The 21,673-nt window shown below is 41.6% G+C and overlaps 1 protein-coding gene across 2 annotated transcripts in view; it reads left to right on the top strand.

The window, feature by feature from the left end:
- The window catches only part of MYH15 (myosin heavy chain 15), a 45,466-nt gene that overhangs the window by 17,270 nt on the left and 6,523 nt on the right, over positions 1-21,673 (top strand). For both annotated transcript variants that reach the window (XM_017807984.1, XM_017807985.1), the window contains 20 exons: positions 546-678; positions 2,472-2,539; positions 3,541-3,628; positions 3,858-3,975; positions 4,265-4,388; positions 5,098-5,234; positions 5,612-5,867; positions 6,288-6,530; positions 7,143-7,319; positions 7,822-7,967; positions 8,589-8,679; positions 9,618-10,007; positions 10,986-11,112; positions 12,211-12,329; positions 12,811-13,007; positions 13,999-14,348; positions 14,911-15,035; positions 17,779-17,894; positions 19,826-20,018; positions 20,738-20,941. In XM_017807984.1, coding sequence (XP_017663473.1) covers positions 546-678; positions 2,472-2,539; positions 3,541-3,628; positions 3,858-3,975; positions 4,265-4,388; positions 5,098-5,234; positions 5,612-5,867; positions 6,288-6,530; positions 7,143-7,319; positions 7,822-7,967; positions 8,589-8,679; positions 9,618-10,007; positions 10,986-11,112; positions 12,211-12,329; positions 12,811-13,007; positions 13,999-14,348; positions 14,911-15,035; positions 17,779-17,894; positions 19,826-20,018; positions 20,738-20,941 — 3,402 coding nt within the window. The remainder of the gene's footprint in view (positions 1-545; positions 679-2,471; positions 2,540-3,540; positions 3,629-3,857; positions 3,976-4,264; positions 4,389-5,097; positions 5,235-5,611; positions 5,868-6,287; positions 6,531-7,142; positions 7,320-7,821; positions 7,968-8,588; positions 8,680-9,617; positions 10,008-10,985; positions 11,113-12,210; positions 12,330-12,810; positions 13,008-13,998; positions 14,349-14,910; positions 15,036-17,778; positions 17,895-19,825; positions 20,019-20,737; positions 20,942-21,673) is intronic.

Raw genomic sequence — 21,673 nt, 5'->3', positions numbered from 1 at the left:
AATGCCCATCTTGGTCTTTATTGTAGTTGTTAATGTATTATGCAAAGAAAATTAGAACTTCTATTCCCTTATGCTACTCATAATGGAACATATTTTCACACTAAATAGAGCTGTGGTAAAGTCCTGGAGTCAGATTTTTAATAATTATATTTCTGTCAGAAAACCCTAATTATTTCAGTGTAACATGCTATTTTGAAGTTAAATAATTATTTGTGTGGTTTATACATCAGCACTTATTAGTAGGGTTTCTGGGCCACCGATGACGTGGTATCTCTACAACCACATGGAGTCCATGGGAAATGTAGGGACCAGATAGTTTGGAAGATGTGCATGGGATTCTGATGGTAATTATTAGGAAGAGAGGTTTGGGTGTTAGGAAGCAGAGAACTGGAGGGGGAGCGATAAAAAAACTGGGCAGCTGGTACTGCACTAAGCATGGCACTTCACAAGGAGTCACTGGCTTCAAGCCAAACCATAAAGAGCTCCTGGCTGCTCTGGCGAGGAACATTTGCAACCTCTGGTTTGTTTTCAATGCCTTGCTGTAGGTTCCCTACAACATCATTGGATGGCTTGAGAAGAACAAAGACCCACTTAATGAAACCGTAGTAGGTATTTTCCAAAAATCATCCAACAAACTCCTGGCAAGCTTGTTTGAAAGCTACATTGGCGCTGACAGCGGTAAGCAGAAACAGCTCACATGGGTTTTCTTTGGTTTTTGGGATGTCTGCTCGGGAATGAATTTCAGAAACAAAGCAATTCTCTCAAATGCAATTGTCCCAATGTTAGATGAGGCAGTGACTAATTAGTTAGATGCACACAGCATCTGTAGGAGTTTGCCAGTAATAGCAAGGAGACCATTAAGTCAGCTAGTTTGAATGTGTAATATCTCTGAGCAATTTTGGCAAGGAAATCTGTGTGTTGTGAACACTCCAGTGGGAGTTTAGGCATGCAAGTGTTCAGATATGCAGCCAAGTGTCACACAAAAAATTGTGTACATAAAATGCCTCTGAACAAGAACAGTTCTTCTTTCCCATGCTATAATCCTCCTTGCTACCAACCCTGAAGTAAATAAGAAATACCAAGTTTAAGAAAGAGTTTTGGAATATTTTGTTGGATTAGTGGCAAGTAGATACTGAAGGTACAGGAACACCATTTCATATTGGCCAAAGTAGAAGACTTTAGCAATATGTCTTCCTTTTGTTTGCTGTTGGTTTTTTGTTTGACAAGACTAATATACATCCGAGGATGTATTTAATCTCTATCTTTTACACGGAACTGTTTTATTTGTGAGAAGACAAGTAGTAAACATCCAGCAAATTGCTCTTAAGTAAATAACTGGCATTCATTACAAAGATGTAGCTCTTATGTCCTGAAGTTGCAATCACTTATAGCCTGTTTTTTACTCACCTCATTTCAGTAGATGTTGTTGTCATGAATCATAAGACACTTCCTGAGGAAGCAAGCAGGCTGAAGGCTTCATAATGGAATGAGATGGACCTGAACATACATAACAAAAATCCTGCCACTAGCAAATCCTTGCAAATTACTAACTGCCTATTTGCCTGTGGATATTCCTGTCTGTCAGAGTACAACCTTGCTTTTCTTAGGTGCCAGGAGAAAGGAACAGCCTGCCCAGATTAGCCTTTTCCAGTCTCAGCAGTGTCGCTTTCTGAAGGGGGAAAGGCTGTGGATAATTCCATCAAGCACGTTGCACTCTTCATTTCTCCATTTATGTTGACTATTTTTGACAGGTGACGGAATGCCAGACCTCCTGGGAATGGTCTAATGGTCCACTGTTTAGAAAGCTGCGGCAACTGCTGTACATTTTTGGGTCATGTTTGAAACTTGTGAAACTTTGTAAAGGGCTTGTCAGAATCCAGCATTCCTTGGGAGGATCTGAGTGATTTTGACTTCCAAGCTTTAAGCAAAATTCAGGGGATGCAAAGCTACTATATCTAAAATTACAAATAGTTATTTCCCTCTATTCTAGACAAATGTTACTTGCACAAGGTCAGTGTCTGCATAGCAGACATGCGAGAATCAGTGCCTATACAGTACAATGTACAGTATACCTTTTCCGTAAGCATTATTTTTATTTAAGTTTTTCTTTTTCTGCATCATCTCACCCTATGGAGCTTTCAACTAACTACAAATGACTTTTGTTAAAAGTTATTTTTCTGCCTTATTCATATTTATGGACTTTCTGCATAACAAGAATGCGGTATAGATCTGAAATGCAAATGCAATCCAGAAAGCTTGCAGTGGTCTTTGACAAAAATCCTAAATATGGACAGAGAGCTGCAAATTTGTGATGTATCACACATGATGTGCTCAATCAGAGCTATCAGGTCATTATCTATGCCTTTCAGTCAAAGGGAGTAGCGCTATTAAAATGGTCTGCCTGTTTCCCACATCCTGCCTGCACCTCTTACTGAGATACAGATTGTTTTATGTTTCTTTGTTCCCCTTAGGTGACCAGGGTGGAGAAAAGAAACGCAAGAAAGGTGCTTCTTTTCAAACGGTGTCATCGTTGCACAAGGTTTGCTTACCTCTCCTCACCTGATGGTTTCAGTTAAGACAATGCTTTGAAGAAGAATGTTAAGGATTGTAATGGGCAAGAAAAAAATGAAATTCAAATGCTGGAATTTGATTTGGAGACTGGGTTATTGATCTTGGCTAAGGGAATACACTGCTATTAATATTTTGTGTGTCGGGAGCTGCTGCATTTCATCATCTTTGAGCAATCAGGAGATTAAGTGGGTTTTTTATTTTGTTTGAGAAAGTATCACAAAATGTTGAGAACAACTTTTATCACCTATTTTGTAGATTACAGCTTCATGCCTTCCTTTGGAACAGGAACTGATTACAAGTAATTTGCTAGTACCTATCTTATTACTGCTTGGAATTGGATCCTAGGGTTAAAGCAGTCATGGTTGAACAAAGTGGCAGATAGTCTCTTTTTTTTTCTTCAGTTATCCACTTCTACTGCGATTGACATGTGCTCCTGGTGGAAGCTGCCACTAGGATCATGCCTGGGGAAAAATGGGGCCTGTGATTTATCATTTTTACCATTTCTTATGGGTAACATTGAGGAAGCTCTAATGTAGGTAAACCTAAGACAGAAGAATGCAGTGACCTCCCACTCGTCACGTCACTTTATCTTGTTTGGAGGTACTCTTCACAATCATGAGTGGGGAAGCAATGAGGCAAAAATGCAGCTGGTTTTACAGAAATGCTCCACAGGATGATACTACATCTTGCTTGCTGCTCATCTTGTTTTTGACATTTCTGGGCTTCCAAGTAAAACATATGTCTTCTTAAGACTTTACCACAACTGAGTGGAATCCTATAATAAAGTTACTTAGGTTTATTTGAACATATTTCTCTGTAATAATTTTGGCAAGCTTACAACTTAGTTGGAGATTTTTTAGAAATATGACCTTAGTAAGCCTAACAAGCAACAAACCAAAGAGAGAAATAAGTGATTGGAATTCCACTAAACTGGTAAAGCTAATCATGTTTTTAATGTGTTTGTTCTAGGAAAATTTAAATAAGCTGATGACTAACCTAAAATCTACAGCCCCTCACTTTGTACGATGCATTATCCCCAATGAATCAAAAACTCCAGGTATGGAAAACACAACAGTCTTAGAATTTTAGTATATTTAACTCTGTCATTCTATTACTTACTTCTAAGTCACCAGATAGTACTTAAATACTGTCTGTGCTGTTCACCTTATTCAATGATGTTGCTCTTTCAGGAGATGACGTCTCACATTTTCCTATTTCCTCAGGGAAGTGAAGATGAAGCCCTATGGAGAAACTCAATTTAATTTAGCCTTGGTTTTCCCCTGCAGGTGAAATGGATGCATTCCTTGTCTTGCATCAGCTCCGCTGTAATGGTGTCCTGGAAGGCATCCGCATTTGCCGTAAGGGTTTCCCAAACAGGGTGCTTTATGCTGACTTCAAACAAAGGTAATGCAGAGCTATGCTGTCTCCTATCCTAATCCATCACTCAAAATAGGCAAAACATGTCTTCTTATTTTTATTTGAGGTATTTTATTCCATCCAAGTTTATTTTCCATTCAGTTTGCCTGAACACGGAAGACAGAATTCTGCTCTTCCTTGTGTCTGTGTAGATGCAAAGTAGGAAATTACCCTGGGTGATTTTATTTTTTTTTTTCTTAAAGTTTTGGGGGAAGAGGGAAGAAAAACCAAAGGAGAATTAGGCCAATTTTACTCATTGCTCATCTGTTATTAACAGGTACCGCATTCTGAATCCAGGTGCGATCCCAGAGGACAAGTTTGTGGATAGCAGAAAAGCTGCTGAAAAACTGATGGCATCTTTAGATGTTGACCATACCCAATATCGTTTTGGACACACCAAGGTAACTAGAAAAGATCATCACTGCTTATGTAAAGAGAAAATCTAATATTTAATTTTCAGAATAGGACACTATGCACTTTCTGGTGGTGTCGATTAATGGAGACTTAATAATACAAGAAACCAGCAAAATAGCAGCACAGTGATGGTAGGTTTTAAGCTGTTCTTAAAGGAACATTATTTCTCTGGGTCAAGCTCCCACAAAGCTTTTATTACAGCAACACAAGTGGACACAGCAGCAGCTGATGCTCTATGCCCCTCAGTAAAACAGTAGCTTATTTAATATAATGTATGTACATTCAAACAGAGATGGACCACAAGATCAGCTGCAGCCTTTGAAATGAGGCCATGTGCAATTCTGACATGATCCCATTAGCAGGGATTTCTGGGAGTCAGAAGTTGTGGTTCAGCTGACCTACTTAGAACCCTGCCACAGCTGAAAGGTACTGCGGCAATACAGTAGTTTGACCTATTCAAAACCAGGGAGATAAACCCCAGTTTTAAAACAACTCTGGAACTGTACGATGCAGTCCCCGATGCAAGTAGTATTTGGCCCTCCATACTTGTATAGTTTATAATGTGTCAACAAAAATACCATCCTGAACTATTTCAGTTCTATTTCAGTAAGAACTATTTCAATACACTTTATTTCAAAGTGTAACTTTGAAATAAAATCCTTTGTCATGGTGAAATGACATCTGTGCATGTACCAGGTGTTCTTCAAGGCTGGTCTCCTGGGCCATCTAGAAGAGATGAGGGATGAGAGACTTGCAAAAATCTTGACGATGATCCAGGCAAGAGCACGCGGCAGACTGATGAGGATTGAGTATCAGAAGATAGTGGAGCGCAGGTATGAAGGCACCCCCTTAAATCTTAGCAGACAATAGTAATTACCATTTAATTATAAGTTGAATAAAACCATTAATTATGGTCCCTAAGGCTATAGATAACCCTAAATTAAAGGCTTAAAGTGGATGTATGATGAAAATAACTGTATAAAACAAAACTGTATATTAGTTGCCTGAAGCTCTGGTAAAAATCAGATTTGGAAATTTTTTGTGTCTCTGAAAATCTGGAGGAAGTTTCTTGTATCTCTTGGAATCTAGTACAAGTTCCTAATATTGCTCAGAACAAAGCCATGAAACTGACTGAAACTGAAAAAAAAACCCTCATTTTTTCAATTCAGGCTGAGATTTAGGGAATTTTGTTTGTTTTCTCTTAAACCAGGGATGCTCTTCTTGTAATTCAGTGGAACATCCGTGCTTTTATGGCTGTCAAGAACTGGCCCTGGATGAAGCTTTTCTTTAAGATCAAACCTCTTCTGAAGACTGCAGAAACTGAAAAGGAGATGGCCAATATGAAGGAAGAATTCTTGAAACTGAAGGAGGCCCTGGAAAAATCTGAAGCCCGGAGAAAGGAACTTGAAGAAAAGCAAGTTTCTTTAGTTCAGGAAAAAAATGATCTGCTTCTCCAGCTCCAAGCTGTGAGTAGACACATAGATTCGTATACTTATTAGATGTTCTTTGAAACTCAAGATTTTACAGACCAGAGTATTAGTACAATTTAATTAAAATAAGATGTTGATCTCATCAGAGTCTTGCCAAAAATTAGAGTGGATAGAAAATCTAATGTTTTAGCATATAACAAATGGTAAGAGGTTCTGTACAAAGGCACTGTCTGTGGCAGTAAGAAGTGGAAGTTGTCCCATATGCGACTAGTCATGTTACCACAGTCTCATCCTGCTTCATTAATTACTTGTCTTCTGAAATCAAGAGTAGGAAATTTTCCTTACACTGCCCTGTAGCGTTGGATCAGGCTCTCTGACCACTTACATGATAGGGAAAAAGTGAGAAAGAAAAAAGGCCAGGCAGTCATTGCTGTCCTCTTTGTTGTGCCACACCAGGAGCAAGACACTCTGGCAGATGCTGAAGAACGATGCGACTTGTTGATTAAATCCAAGATTCAGCTGGAGGCCAAAGTCAAAGAACTGACGGAGCGGGTTGAGGATGAGGAAGAGATGAATTCTGAGCTGACTTCTAAGAAGAGAAAATTGGAAGATGAGTGCTCTGAGCTCAAGAAGGATATTGATGATCTTGAAATAACACTTGCAAAAGTAGAGAAAGAGAAGCATGCTACTGAAAACAAGGTGCGCTTAGAACTTCACCATGTGTTCAGAAGAGGTTGGGCATGGATTACCTTTATGACAAGTGCTACTGGTCTTCTGATGGTTTTACAGTGTTTTACACTGTTAGTAACACTGAAGGATCAGTATATACAGTTATTTGACCTTATAGGATAAAAATTGTTAACTCTGAGCCCAAGTTGCCCTTTTTCTGAAGTGAGTTTTGCTTCAATTCAGCTAAGAAATTATGTCTATTTTTGGCATTTTTAAGTAAACAATTTTCTGCTGTAACCTAACCATGAATTCTTCCATCTCTCCTGCTTAGAGTCTGTAAATGTAAAGCTCATCTCCTGCTTCTCCCAGAAAGAATCAGAAGCTGGAGTCCATCACCATGAGAGTGACTCTGAAAAAAATGTATTATATTTGAAATAATGTACTACACTCACAACAACTGGCACACACTGACTTCCTTGATGGCAATTTCAATCAAAAAGCCACAAGGTGCTGGGAGAGGAGAGATCCTTTTTTCTTCCCTTGTTTTCCTGCTTACAAGTTCAGAACAGACAGTCACTTGACCCATGTCGTGATAATCCCTTCCTTCAAAATCTTACAAATACATCTTCCTTTCTCACACAGGTTAAAAATCTGACAGAAGAAATGGCGACACTTGATGAGAACATCAGCAAACTTACTAAGGAGAAAAAGTCCTTGCAGGAAGCTCATCAGCAAGTTCTAGATGACCTACAAGCAGAGGAGGACAAAGTCAACACACTGAGCAAAGCTAAAGTGAAATTGGAACAGCAAGTGGATGATGTAAGCTCTGCCTTCATGTTTCACCAGGCTTGTTTGTCCACCACTTAACAGCTTTCATGAGAATGAAAGGTTGCAAAGCTTTGAAATCTATTCCTCTTGTTTTAGAAATGTAGTTCTTGTACTGTCTGTAAAAAGTATAATTACAGAAATACTATAAAATTTATCTGTGTAGTTCAGCCTTTGAAAGGATTGCGATAACCTGGGAAAATCCACCCAGTTTGCATTTGCAGAGTAACTGGCATGAAGTCAAACAGAACTTTGCTACTAAGAGAACTGTACTTCTTGCACAACTGTAAAGCATGGACTAACCCTTTTGTTCTATTTCTTTAGTCCAAATGCCCACTGGCTGCTAGAAAACAAAAAATGTAAAATGATGCTTGTGGGTAAAGTACTTCTGCTTCACAGCTTGCTAGAGCTCAGCACAGAACTGGGCACAGCATACATCTGAGTGTTGTAAACCATCTGTGTTCAATATATTTACTAAGTGACTTTGTTCCTAAAGCTTGAGGGATCACTTGAACAAGAGAAGAAAGTGAGGATGGATCTAGAAAGGGCAAAACGCAAACTGGAAGGGGATTTGAAGCTGACCCAAGAGAGTGTCATGGACTTGGAGAATGATAAGCTGCAGATGGAAGAAAAGCTGAAAAAGTAAGAAGCTGATAGTGCTGTAGAAAATAAAGCAGCACAGTTACCATTCTTATTTCAGAGCCTTCTGATGTGTCATTCTGCTCTGATGATGTCTAAAAGGAAATTCCTTTATGAGAGTGTGTAGCCAAGAAGGGAGGGAAAATAACCCTTACTTTTGCACAGTATACCTGAAACATTAGAATTTATTAAACTTTGCGGCATTAAAAAAAAACATGACCAAACAAACAAAAACCCACAAAAAGTTATTAATGTTTTCATTGCTTAGAAAAGAAATCTGAAGGAACGCTCTAAAAAGTTGTTCATCCTAACTATCTGTGACAGTATTGTTGGAAGACATGGAAGACCTGACTGTTAAAGTATTTTTCCATTGAGTCTGAAAATAGTCTTACTTTTGTATGACACAGAGAGCCAGAAATATAATTGCACAAATGCATGCAGAGGCTTGGCTTGGAAACCGCTGCTCAGAGGAAAATGTGTTTTCATGCAAATTGCAATATATGAGGATTGTTTTCATTTTTAGATACGTTAGAAGTTTCATTGAACAACTGTTTAAACATTGCAAAAGCCTAACTTGAAGCTACAAGGCAAATTGTCACAGTAGGATTTTCCTTTCTATGGCAGGAAAGAATTTGAAATGAGCCAGCTGAATTCCAAGATAGAAGATGAACAAGCTATAGTGATGCAGCTGCAGAAGAAGATCAAGGAGCTTCAGGTCAGCTTGCTTTTTTTCTTATATATCGTAGGATAAGTTTCTCTTTGTGCCTCACTGAAAGGCCTTGCAGAAACTTTTCATGGCTACCTGCAGCTCCTCTTTGAGACAGAAAGTGGTACATCTCTGTACCACTTCCCTTTTCCCTCGGGATGTGGTTCCTTCCCTGTAGCAGGACATATGACCTCAGAATGCTAGCAGTTTCAAGCAAAGCAGAATGTCTCTGGTGTTTTGCTTTAACCAAATAACGTTGTTCCAGACCATGGAGCTGAGGGTAGTTGCTGAGAAGGAGTTCAGCGGGGATAAGCATGGATTTGAAATTTAGAGAAAGGGTTTATATGCTCAAGAAACTTTTAACAGAAATGAAAAGGCCAAGGAAAGTCAGCACCATCCAAACAATATGTTTGAAAATATCAGCTCTGCTTTTTTTTTAAATAAAGAATATTTGTATAACCTGGATGTAAAGTGCAGATTGGTAAAAAAACCTTTTAATAAAAAAGACTGCTCCCAATGAATATTCGCTATCCATGCAGTTCTTCACACTGCTGTATTTGAAATCCTATCTTAACACTCCTAAAGAGAAGTTACTTCAGTCACGGAGCTCTTAAAATGACAATTTATTGCTGCTACTCTTACTAGCGAGTCCTCACATATACTTCAGCTGAATGTCAAATACAGGAGTATAAGGTCAATGCACCGGACCTAAATGTCTTGAACTAGAACTTGTAGAGCAATGTACTGTGAGAAAGATATGACTCATCATCATTACTGTAGCTCAAGATCTGATTTACTGGCACAAATGGACAAGTCCTTTAGCTGCTGAGCTGCCAGTGTTGTAAAACGTGGGCTGGCAGAGGGTATAACAATTTGAGAGGTGCTCCATGGTCTTCTGATGGGAATCTCATGCAGGTGACCAAAAAGTGTTCATGTCTCTCTGGTAGGCTCGTATAGAAGAACTAGAAGAGGAGTTGGAAGCAGAAAGAGCTGCTCGAGCCAAGGTGGAAAAGCAAAGATCAGATTTGGCCCGAGAGCTGGAGGAATTAAGCGAGAGACTTGAGGAGGCTGGAGGAGCCACAGCTGCCCAGCTGGAGATGAACAAGAAACGTGAGGCGGAGTTCCTGAAGCTGCGGCGGGACCTCGAGGAGGCCACGCTGCACTACGAGGCCACGGCCGCCACCCTGAGGAAGAAGCACGCGGACAGTGTGGCCGAGATGGGGGAGCAGCTGGACAACCTGCAGCGGGTCAAGCAGAAACTGGAAAAGGAGAAAAGCGAGCTGAAGATGGAAGTGGATGATCTGTCATCCAACATGGAGCAGATGGTCAAGGGAAAAGTAAGGGTCCTGAGGCTTCCCAAAGCCCCCAAAGCCATGGGTAGCTAAGGCTTGTCTTAAGGTTTCCCAGGACACCTGGTACAGCCAGAGCTGTCTAGAAGGCGGTGTCTTGCAATTGGAGGGTGCTTATGTGCACAGTGTCTCACTTCCCCAGCTGATGGTAAAAAACCCTTCTTACCTGGAGATGGGACAGCAATTGGCCTGTCTAAAACACATAGTGCATCCCCAGTCCCAGGCCTACTGTTTATCCATGTATCTCAGAGCATAAAAATATGTTACTTAAATTAGGCTTCCCCAGGCTAGTGACAACTGGGGTGATGGCATCCAAGGCAGGAAATCTCTCACGCTAAGCAGAGTCCTTTCAGATCCTGACCTTGTTTCACAGTTTTGACTGATGTTAGCAAGGAGTGCAAAGCAAAGTCTTGCATGACCACGCTGTATATTTTCCCAGCTGAACTGTGGATTTTGTTTCCTGAGTAGATAATCTTGGTAGCTTTCAGAGAACTCTAAATAGATTTCCTTCAGTGCAAGTGAAGAAAAGAAATGTCAGTATTCGCAGAGTTAGAAGGCTGTCATCAAACCCAATTTATGATAAATGGCAATTAAAGCAGAATCAGTAGAGCAATTTTCATTGGAGGTGATTTTCCCATCTAGCAATTATGACGAGGCTATGCCTGAACTTCATAGGCATGTGACTGCCTTTGAAGTTTTATCAGAGTCTTTTTGCACTGGTGGAATTCAATTTAGGGAAAACAAATGGGGAAGGTGGTCTGATGGGGAGTCCCCTGATGTGGGACCATACATATGGGGCTATTCTTCCCTGCTCCACTGCTCTGGTATTTGTGTCTTTGCTATCTGCCATTTCTCTGAAAGATAAACATGCACACAGAAAAAAAGGATACATTTGGAAGGCTACAGCTTCCAAATGTCTGCCAGGAGGCTACAGCTCTCTTTGTCTTTTCTCCTGACTCCCAATAGGCCAATGCAGAGAAACTCTGTCGCACTTATGAAGACCATCTGAATGAGACAAAAACGAAACTGGACGAAATGACTCGCCTCATGAATGACCTCACTACTCAGAAGACAAAACTCCAGAGTGAGAATGGTATGTGCATGTTTCCCAGGAATTTATCAGGGGTGCCTCAGCACCGCATTGGTGAGATGTGTTGTGCAATGGCATCTGCTCTGAAGGTACCTGCATTAGGATTGCTGAACGGAGCAGTAGTTTTTATGTCTTTTGACATTCCTATCTTTAATTTTTATATAACCTTGGTGGTGAGACCTTGCCTTAGACTGGCTTTTGAAACAAACCTATACCCAAATTTACTAGCATACTGTGATACCATCTCTTAAGCCAAAATGGATGTGCCAGCTAGGTAACCAGTTTCAGGAACAAGGACATGTACACCCATCCTTCAGTGCAAGAGGGATAAAGAAGGAGCTGGCATACTGTTGCTCTCTGTGTTGAACACAACCTTCCTCAATCTGACCTTGGGCATTTCACCCTAGAAGATGCTCATATATGACCAAAAATACCACATAGCCTCTAAGTTCTTGCTACCTTTTTAGCCAGACCAGTATTATTTAATTTCTGCACCCTCATCAGATATAACTGCTCCATGTATTTTCAAAGAACTTGTTAGTTCTCTGTACTCCTTTAAGGTTGCAGTTTTCACCCTGCAGTGACACCCTTCTTGTGCTAAACTAAGTTTTTCTTGTGTATCCCTTTGCTCTGCATGCTGGTTATTGTGAGGTTCTCAGGGTGCCTTGCAGCCCTCTGAAAAGAAGTCTGTGGAAAAACAATGTAAAGTAGTGAAAAAGAGTATAAACAAAGCAAGCTACAGCTGCATGTGAAAGTAAGCAGCAATCTAGTCTAATCCTGGAACTGAAGTAAAATTAACAAATCAAAGTATTGGCAGTACAAAGAAATTAAATTAAAAACGACAAACCACAAAACCCATAAAAACAACCCCATAAATAAACAAACAAACAAACAAACAAACAAGCCAAAAAACCCTAAGAAAAGTTATCCTGGGGAAGTGTCTGATGGTTATAACATTGGAAGAAGCTTCACAAAAGGTCAGTCACAATCACTGTAAGTTCTTTTCCTCAGCAGAATTGGACAGGGACTTTGATTTTTTGACTGGGACTTTGTCATTTCATCATACTGATTTGACTGTTTGTTTGTTGAATCTTGTGGCAGGTGAGTTTATTAGACAACTTGAAGAGAAGGAGTCACTGATAAGTCAGCTGTCCCGGGGGAAAACATCATTTACACAACAGATTGAAGAACTTAAGAGACAACTAGAAGAGGAAACCAAGGTAATGCTTTGACTGTGCCCATTCAGTGGAATGGAATGGGGAAAAATGTCTATGTTTAGTTGAGGCCTGGATAAAAGCTGAAATGAGACATAGGAGCAACAGTGATTCCTGCCAATTGTACTGATATGCTTTCCTGCCTTTGACTAAGGCAAGTGACAAGAGAAGAGTTTGGGAAAATCATCAGCATCTATAAATGTTAAATAAAACTTACCCAGTAAGATAGCCAAAGTCTCAGATCCTGCATCTTAAATGTTTGGATGTTTCTCCAAAGCTGTTAAATTATCTTCAGTCTTGATAGCTTCCTCCACATGTCACTAGTTAGGGATGACTTCAAACACTTCTTACCTCACTTGACCTGGACTGTCAAAGCCAGAGGCAAAAAGAAAAAAAGGCTTAAGCCTCCACTGGAACTTCTAGGGGCTGTTTGTTTGGGTTTTGCTGTAGGTAACCCTGCAATACTGTGACCTTTCTATCCCTGCAGTCCAAAAATGCCCTGGCTCATGCCCTGCAAGCGGCCAGGCACGACTGTGATCTCTTGCGGGAGCAGTATGAGGAGGAGCAAGAAGCCAAGGCAGAGCTGCAGCGGGCTCTCTCTAAGGGAAATGCAGAAGTGGCACAGTGGAGAACAAAGTATGAGACTGATGCCATTCAGAGAACTGAGGAGCTGGAAGATGCCAAGTGAGTTATATGTGCCCTTGTCTGGCAGGACTGTGCTTCCTAGGACTTGTTACATGCTAAGAAACGGGGCAACCTGGTTGGAAAAGTCCCTCTGACTTATTGCTGTTATTTGTGGCTGTCCTTCTGTTCTTCATATTGCTTGGGCAGATCAATGTTTCTGCAGAGTCCTTGTCTGTGGAGTAGTGGTTGTGGATACTGGAGTTCATTTGAGTACTAACAAAATTAGATAGCCCTACGTGGTTATTTTTCACACTCACTTGCTTTGCCCCAGCCCAGTGCTGTTTTCTTGGTTTTGACTTACCTTCCTAGCTGGGAGATGGTGGGCTGCCCTGGGAAAGTAAGGCAGAAAGTCATGTTGGCTCACATTGTGCAGCTGCTACCAGTTACCAGGCTCAGGTGTTACTGGGCAAGGTCTCTGATCTTTAGGATCTTCTCCCACTTCCAGCGTGTTTTCTCCATCTAGTATCTTCACAATCTTTCTGGGCCATCCTGTCTTTCCAGGACTACTTCTTGCCAGACCCCTGTTTTCCCAATCTAAATAGTCTATGAACAAAAGCCCAGGGCATGACCAGCCTCCTAATTGGTGGTTATCTCATATCTCTTAATTGGAGAAAAATGACGCTGTCATTTAGACCAAGTCTTATAAAATATTTACAAGGAGCCCATTCTGGTTACAGCTAGTAAGTAGTAAGCTGGTGCCTGTAAGTTCAAAAGTTCAGTTTCAAATATTCATACACAGGCACACATGCACAAAATTATCTGCCACATGTCAGCATTCATAATTTAAGCTGGGGTTTTATTCCATCATAGTCCCTTCTCTATAGAGGCTTTATTTCTCCCTCTTTTTCCCTTTCCCCTGCCTCACCTCCACCCCCCTCCCCATTTTCCCTTTCAAAACTGATTTATTGAGACATTGCTTTGGTGCCAGTGTTTCTGGATAACACAGCAGCGGTGACACTTGTTCATTTCACTGTGTCTTCCCACCTGGTAGGAAGAAGCTTGCTGCTCGACTGCAAGAAGCTGAGGAAGCAATTGAGGCAGCCAATGCCAAGTGCTCTTCTCTGGAAAAGACAAAGCACAGGCTGCAGAATGAGCTGGAAGACATGATGATTGACCTGGAGAAGGCCAACTCGGCAGCTGCCTCCCTGGACAAGAAGCAGCGCGGGTTTGACAAGATCATCAATGACTGGAAGCAGAAGTATGAAGAGTCACAGGCTGAGCTGGAGGCTTCCCAGAAGGAGGCCCGTGGCCTCAGCACTGAGCTCTTCAAACTGAAGAATGCCTATGAGGAGACACTGGACCACCTGGAGACTTTGAAAAGGGAAAACAAGAACCTCCAAGGTAGGCTTCATTCAGGTCCTGCAGCCAGTGCAAGAGCCACATCATCGGACAGCTGGAGGGATGCAGGTGCCCTGTAGCAGCTGTGGGGAAAAGTGTTTATCTCGTCCTGAGATATGATACCATTTAAGACACTGACTGATGCTGGCAATGAAGGTTTTGAACACAGAAACTGGTATAGCCAGAGAAAAGCAGGCTTCCCTTTGCCCCCCTGCCAATAAAGGTCACTGGCAGAGGAGCCATTCTCAGGGAAGGAACAAGAAAGATGACAGAGGTGCAGTGAATGAAGCCTAGACAGCTCTCAAATCAGAGCATGGTGTTGCTAGCCTGCAGATCACAGATAAAATCTAAATCACTATAACCACTTCAAAATGTATTCACAAGAAAGGCTGTGCCTTCAAGTTGTTCAGGCAAAAAAAGTTGCTGCAAGTAAAAGTAAGGCAGGGCTTGTGTACAGACAAGCCCTTGAGGTAGCAGGTTGAGGCATGATTCCTGTATTCACACTCCATGAATTGCAGTATGTTCCAGACACTCTGCTAAATCCGTCCATCCTCTTTTGTTACAGAGGAGATTTCTGATCTGACAAATCAGATTAGTGAAGGAAACAAGAGCCTCCATGAAATAGAAAAAATCAAGAAGCAGGTTGAACAAGAGAAGTCAGAAGTTCAGCTGGCTCTGGAAGAAGCAGAGGTAAGGAAAAAAGGCTCAAGGGAAGAGGGAAAGGTGTCTTTATCAGGATTTTCCGTCCTTTTCATCCTCTCAGCAACATAGCCAATGTGTTGATTTTTAGCACGTGCAACCTCTCTGCACCCAGCTCCTCCAGCCTGGCTAGCCAGTGTCTTCAAGACTGAGCCATGACTTTTGGAGATGTGAGCTCTATGATTATCAGTGGAGGCCCTTTCAAAGGAGGTGCCTTGTAGCTTTCATTTTTTTATTAGAATCATAGAATCATCAAGGTTGGAACAGACCAGTCCAACTATCCACCCAGCACTACCACTGTAACCTTTAAACCACTAAACTATATCATCCAGTGCCAGATCCAGATGCCTCTTGAACACTTCTAGGGATGGGTACTCCACCACCTCCCTGGGCAATCTATTCCAATGCCTGACCACCCTAACAATGAAATTTTTTTTTGTAATATCTAATCTGAATCTCCCCTCTCTCAGCATTAGGCCATTTCCTCTCGTCCTCTCACTGCAGATGCAATAGAAGAGACTGGCCACCACCTCACCACAACCTCATTTCAGGTAGTTGTAGAGAGAGATGAGGTGCCCCCTGAGCCTCCTCTTCTTGAGACCAAACTAACCCAGCTCCCTCAGCTGTTCCTCACAAGACATGTTTTCTAGACCCTATACTAGCCTTGTTGCCCTTCTCTAGTTGTTTGGTTTCGTGTTTTGGGGGTTTTTTCACTTTCAGGAAGCTCAGAAATCTTCTGCCCACTGCCTCAAAATTTAGTCCTTGCTCACTTTACTGTAGAATATTACAGTCTTTCGAAAAACACAAACTGCTGAAAATTATGGTCATATACTCTTTTATCAGATATTTCTGCCATCTAGTTTCCAGCAGCAAATTTCTATTTATGAGAATAAGAAAACAAACCTCCTGATGACTTTCAATTTTCAATTTTATAAGGTCTCAGATAGTGTGTTGGATACTGCAGCCTGCTTAAGAAGACGCAGTAGTCTCAGAAAGCAAATGAAAACGGGAGTTTGATAAAGACATTTGGCCTCACTGTGTTAATTTCTGCAGTGACAAGTATGCACATACCCAAGAGGGTTGCCTCATCCCAGTTTCCAGAAACAACAATATGGAACAAGCCAAATGGAAATACTTGTTATTCACTTAAAGGGCTCAGCTGACAGGTTTTCTCAAAAGTGAGGTGCATTGCAAAGCTAAGAAGGGGTGTAGGTGGTGCTGGCTAGAAACAACACAACGTATAGCAAGGGATTTTTAGTGAAGGCTGCATTTTTTTTAATTGCATCTAAATAATATCTGCTAAAATGAACATCATCCAGTGACAGGGATCCATTTAATAACTTAACTGCTGTGCAGCTTGTTTTGTTTGTTACAGGATGCTTTATACATTGCAAAGATTTCACAGCCAAACAAACGAGTGTCATTATCAGAGCAGAGGGAAGAGCATGTCTTTTTTTCCACAGCTCTGAGATGTGGAGAATGATTATGTACTCTGTCAAAAAACTTCCCTTGCTAGAAAGAATACATCAGTTCTTGAGGAATCTAAGGGGCACACTTTACTTTCCTGGACTGTGTGGAATGGCTTCCTAAATCTCTGTGATATTAGAAAGTAACAAAAGTAAAGTGGTGACGTATCTTATTTTAATTGTGGAAGAGATGGTTTAATGCAGTTTTTCTCCCTCCCTTGTGAATTTGGGTCCCTGGCAGTCACTGCTGGTGACACAGAACTTCTGTGTGTTGTTCCCATTAATATGTTCTGGCTCCTTGGCATGAAGTGTGCATTTGATTGACTTGTACCTGTTGCATGCTGGCCAGAGATTAGCAGGGATTTTGTACAGCTCTGTTTTCAGAACCTCCATTCTGTTTCCATCATCTCAAGGGAAGCACAGCTAAGCTTGTGCAGTTCCACCCTCAGAGAGCACTTCCAAAAAATATGATGTTCTGTTCTGTGCTTTCATTCTCTGTTCCATCAACAAGGAGACAGAATGACACTGAGCCTGATTTATGCAAGACCTGAAAGTCAGAGGCCTTGCTATTTCTGTATGGGCTGTTGTCTGCTTAGTTCTTCACATGAGAGAAATGTAGCAATAAAGACGTAGGAACAAAATTCTCCTATTTCACAGACAATTCATTTTAATTCGAAAGAATGACAGAGTATTTTTGCATTTTGTCATACAGAGGTGATACCTGTTATTTCTTCCTTTGAAGTCATGTTGTCTAATAAGATTATATAATTAGGAGGCTTCCAACACTTTGTGATTTGGAGAGATTTCTGTGAGCTGGAGGATGGATGTGTGGAGCCCCTCACCTTCCTAAAAATAATCTTGTTTTAGCTTGTTCCTATCCCTTACAAGCCTGTGAATTTCTGGAGGGTGTCTTTACAGAGGTGCAGAGCAGGGAACAGCTGTTGATGTCAAAGCCATGCAGGCAGGGCCAAAGGTGTTTTCGTTTGGGGATTTTCTTGTGAGCTGTGGACTGTTTGACAATTTGTCCTCTGAGGAGCTTGCTGCTCGATTTTCCAACTGTCAGGTTGCATTAGAAGGCAAGTAAATGTGTTGTTTTGCCATGTAAGCTAGTCATGTCCTTGCCTAGAGAGAGAGAGGGAAGGAGGAAGTAGTGCTATTGGAAACAGGAAGAGATGCGTGAAGGAATCATCTTTGTGCAGCTGTTTGTGATTTGAAAAAAAAAAAATAGCAATTCTTGGCTTGCAAGCTCTTGATGCTTTCTATTTCAGGGAGCTTTGGAGCACGAAGAAAGCAAGACCCTTCGTTTTCAGCTTGAACTTTCTCAGCTTAAAGCAGAGTTTGAAAGGAAACTTACAGAAAAAGAGGAAGAAATGGAAAACATAAGGTAGCGTGCTGGAAGCAGCATGTTTCTTAAGGGGAAAGTCTCAAAAGACCAGAACAATGCTCAAGACCCAAGCCAGTCAAATGCACCACAGGTAGTTATGACAGAACAAGCAGATACTGTCTGTACCAGAAACCAAGACAGCTCTGACTTTTTGCCAAAAGGTAATCCTATCACAATGCCATTTCTTAGTTCAAATATTCCTGTCAGATCAGCCTCTGTCAGAGTACAATTAAACCCATCAAAGTATCACACGGCAGCTGTAACAAAACTGAGTGACACAACCAAATTCCCAGCAGATCAAGGGCCACTAAGTTCGTATGTTTACAGTATGGAAACAGGTAGATCTAGAGTGCTGCCATCTCCTAATCCTGTAGGATGGCTGACTCCCAAGGGGAACTCCAGGCAAAATCAGCAGTACTTACCTCAGTGGTGCTCAAACCTATGTTATCTAAAGGCATTCAGTTAACTTACGCAACTACAGCTACGCTGATCGTGGGAGGATGTGAGGAGGTTGCTGTTATGTGTACACCATCTGGGTAAGCAGTGAGAACTGCAGAGGTGCAGAAAGCATGAATATAACAGAAGAGGAGCTTGTAGGTGAGAAGAATCAACAGGAAAAACGGAAAGCAATTAGATAAGAGGAAGATGATGGGTTTTGTCTCTTCCCTCCCACCCAGCACAAATTCACTGAAGGGTTACACTCTTAAAAGGAGGCCACACTGGGCCAGATTTTCAGTAACGTGCAGTCATTCAGAAAACTTTGGCCTTGAATTAGACAATGTTGCAATGCTATTTACCCAAGAATCATGTCACTGTTTATTGGTAGACTAAAGGGTAAGGAAGGGAAAGTCCAAGGCCCATCCAGGCCAGTGTTGCTTCACACCCAAGGATATTTTTGCCCTTTAATCTTCTGATATCCTGCACGTCTGGATTGCAGAGACCTAGGGATAAGCTAACCAGTGCTTTCTGCTTCAGCTTCGTTATGAATGTTCAGCAGACAGGCTGAGCTGTTTCCTGGGAATCTAGGGCACAGTTCAGTATCTTGTTGAAGCAATAAGGCCCTCAAGGTTTTCCTTGTTGACTCGATGATTTCTCGGAACTCCTACACTTTTAGCAAAACTTGGCCAGCAGTGAGATAAATGTTTCTGTGTGAGTTGTATTCTGTGCTTTGAGTTACCTTCTGGTTGTAAGAGAGCAAAACTTTCATGGTAGGACTTGTCTGTTACAGAGTCAAGAAAATTAAGCCCCTGTTGTATCCATTTTGTCTTTAAATTGACACTAAGCTGCCTTTCACAGGGGGGCAAGGCTATTAATTGGGTGAGTTTAATCTTCTAAATTTAGATGTCCATAACAGGATTTCTATTCCTGAATTATTCCCCTTAACCATCAGCATAAGAAAGGTTTTTTCAACATCTGTTTTAAGACCCAATAACTTGTAGCTTATACATGCCATTTACTATAAAGAGCACCTAGAGTAATTAGCTTAGAACATAGCAGCCTACCTTCAGTTTGATTAATACCCTCCACCAACATCTTCTTAAAAAAGCTGAGATGTAAATTATTCAGTAAATATCTTAGGAAGTGACTGCTAGGCTTGAAGTGCTTCTTATTATGTTCAAATCCATACTTGCTTGTGTTTACCAGAAGTCTGAGAGTGCTCTTGGATCCAGTATTGACAAAGGAAATGCAGAAGGATGTTACCGGTGTTTACTGATCAGGAGTTAGCTGAGGGTGTGAAGCAGACCAGCCAGTTAGACAGCAGTGAGGAACTAGAATAGATGTATGTTATGTATGTGTGCTACATGTGGCATTCAAAAATATACTGTGTCTGGAAATGAGACATTTTCAGAGAGCACAGTACTGTTGCATGGAGTTCTACGTTCCTGTGCAGAGAGGAAAACTATTCCATTCATCCTTCATGTCCTTTTCAGGAGAAACCAGCAACGTGCCATAGATTCACTGCAGTCCACCCTGGATTCAGAAGCCCGCAGCAGAAATGAGGCCATCCGGCTCAAGAAGAAGATGGAGGGGGACCTCAACGAGATGGAAATCCAGCTCAGCCATGCTAACAGGCACGCTGCAGAGGCAACCAAGTCAGCACGTGGCTTGCAGGCACAAATAAAGGTACTCGGGGAACTGCCGGTCCCAAGCGCCCAACAGTAGTCACGGGCTGGGTTTCATCAGCACAGACCAAAACAGCAGTGGTGATGGTAATTAAGAGGGAAGCTACTCCCAACAGTGTAAAGGGAATTAGTGATCACATCTGGCATCAGAGAATACAGAAATATGGATTTCTTCTCAGACTTGCATACAAGCTGGATGAGATCCAGTCATAAAACCCCTGCTGGCTGCAGTCTCCTGCAGGGGCAGAAAGCCACAGCATGAGAAACTGAAAACCTGTGATTTTCTTGTGAGCTTGTAAGTCTTTTAAAAGTAGAGAGCTGGAGTAGAGTTGGCTGGAGTACAGGGAGTGTGTGTATATTCAGCTTTGTTGTTTGCATCAATATTTGTAATAGCAAAAAAAAAAGAGAAAGCAGCACTTTGCTGAGGCACCTCTTCTGTTATTGCCTCTCCTGTGCCTAAGCAGCTAATTCTGCCTCTGGCAGAACCACCAGCTATGACAGATTTGAGCACACAGATTTTTCCCCCATTGCACCATGTACCACAAAAGCTATTCAGCTTACAGTGTGGAAATACATAAAATAAATATAATAAATAAAAAAAGCACTGAAATTCTTGAGGTGGGCCCCATTTAACCTCTGCAATTGAGATCCTCCTATGTAAGCACAGTGGCTTGAAATGGAGCTATACTGATAAAAAATCAAACACCTGCATTGTTTTAGGAGCTCCAGGTGCAACTGGATGATTCAGGACATGTGAATGAAGATCTGAAGGAGCAGCTGGCAGTCTCTGACAGGAGGAACAATCTTCTCCAGTCGGAGCTGGATGAGCTGAGGGCTTTGCTGGACCAGACTGAACGGGCAAGGAAGCTGGCAGAGCACGAGCTGCTGGAAGCCACTGAACGTGTGAACCTGCTTCACAGTCAGGTTGGCTTTTTCTGTGCCTTCTTCCTCACTGCCTTCTCTGTTAAGCACTGACACTGTTTGTCCATGGCCATCACAAATCAAGAGAGAAAATGAGGGACAGTTCAGTCTCACGGTAGATATGCCACCTCACTCCCTTCCAGTTAGCTGGGATTGATGATTCATCCAACTGCTTTAAACAGCTTCCAGGAAAAGTGATGATGGAAAATAACAAGAGTAAATTTTATTTCTTTCATTCTTCCATGCTGTAAAGCCAGTTTCCTGCTTTAGTTAAGCCATTTCTGGAATGGTGAGGCATTTCTTTGGAGAAGCAAAGCTGGTGCTGTGTTTGTGCAGGGCACTGATGTAACCCTGTGATGTAACCACAGGGGCTGGGCTCTAACAATAGGTGGATTGAGCAGGGCAGGAAACCACCCACAGCAAAGCCCACTCTGTGCCTTGCAGGTCTCCATTAAGATTGGCCTTTGGGCTTTGTCGAGGTGGACACTGCAGTTTTTAAGGTGCCACGGAGGTGCATGTCCTGACTCAACAGCATTTTTGCTTCTCTTCACAAATAACAGTCATGAAGAAATCAAAATGTGCTACAGGCTGGTGATGTTTTGCAGTGTTTCCTCCAGCCCACTGGTGGCATTGAGCTTCTGTTTTAGTCACCTTATTGGCTGATTAACGATCATTAATTACCAGAATGAACTGCCTTATTCATTCTTCTAAGCTTGTTGCTTACTATTTTATCTG

This window comes from Lepidothrix coronata, unplaced genomic scaffold, assembly GCF_001604755.1.
Source record: "Lepidothrix coronata isolate B3197 unplaced genomic scaffold, Lepidothrix_coronata-1.0 Scaffold21, whole genome shotgun sequence".
NCBI lineage: Eukaryota > Metazoa > Chordata > Aves > Passeriformes > Pipridae > Lepidothrix > Lepidothrix coronata.
This window is presented reverse-complemented; position numbering and strand designations above follow the sequence as displayed.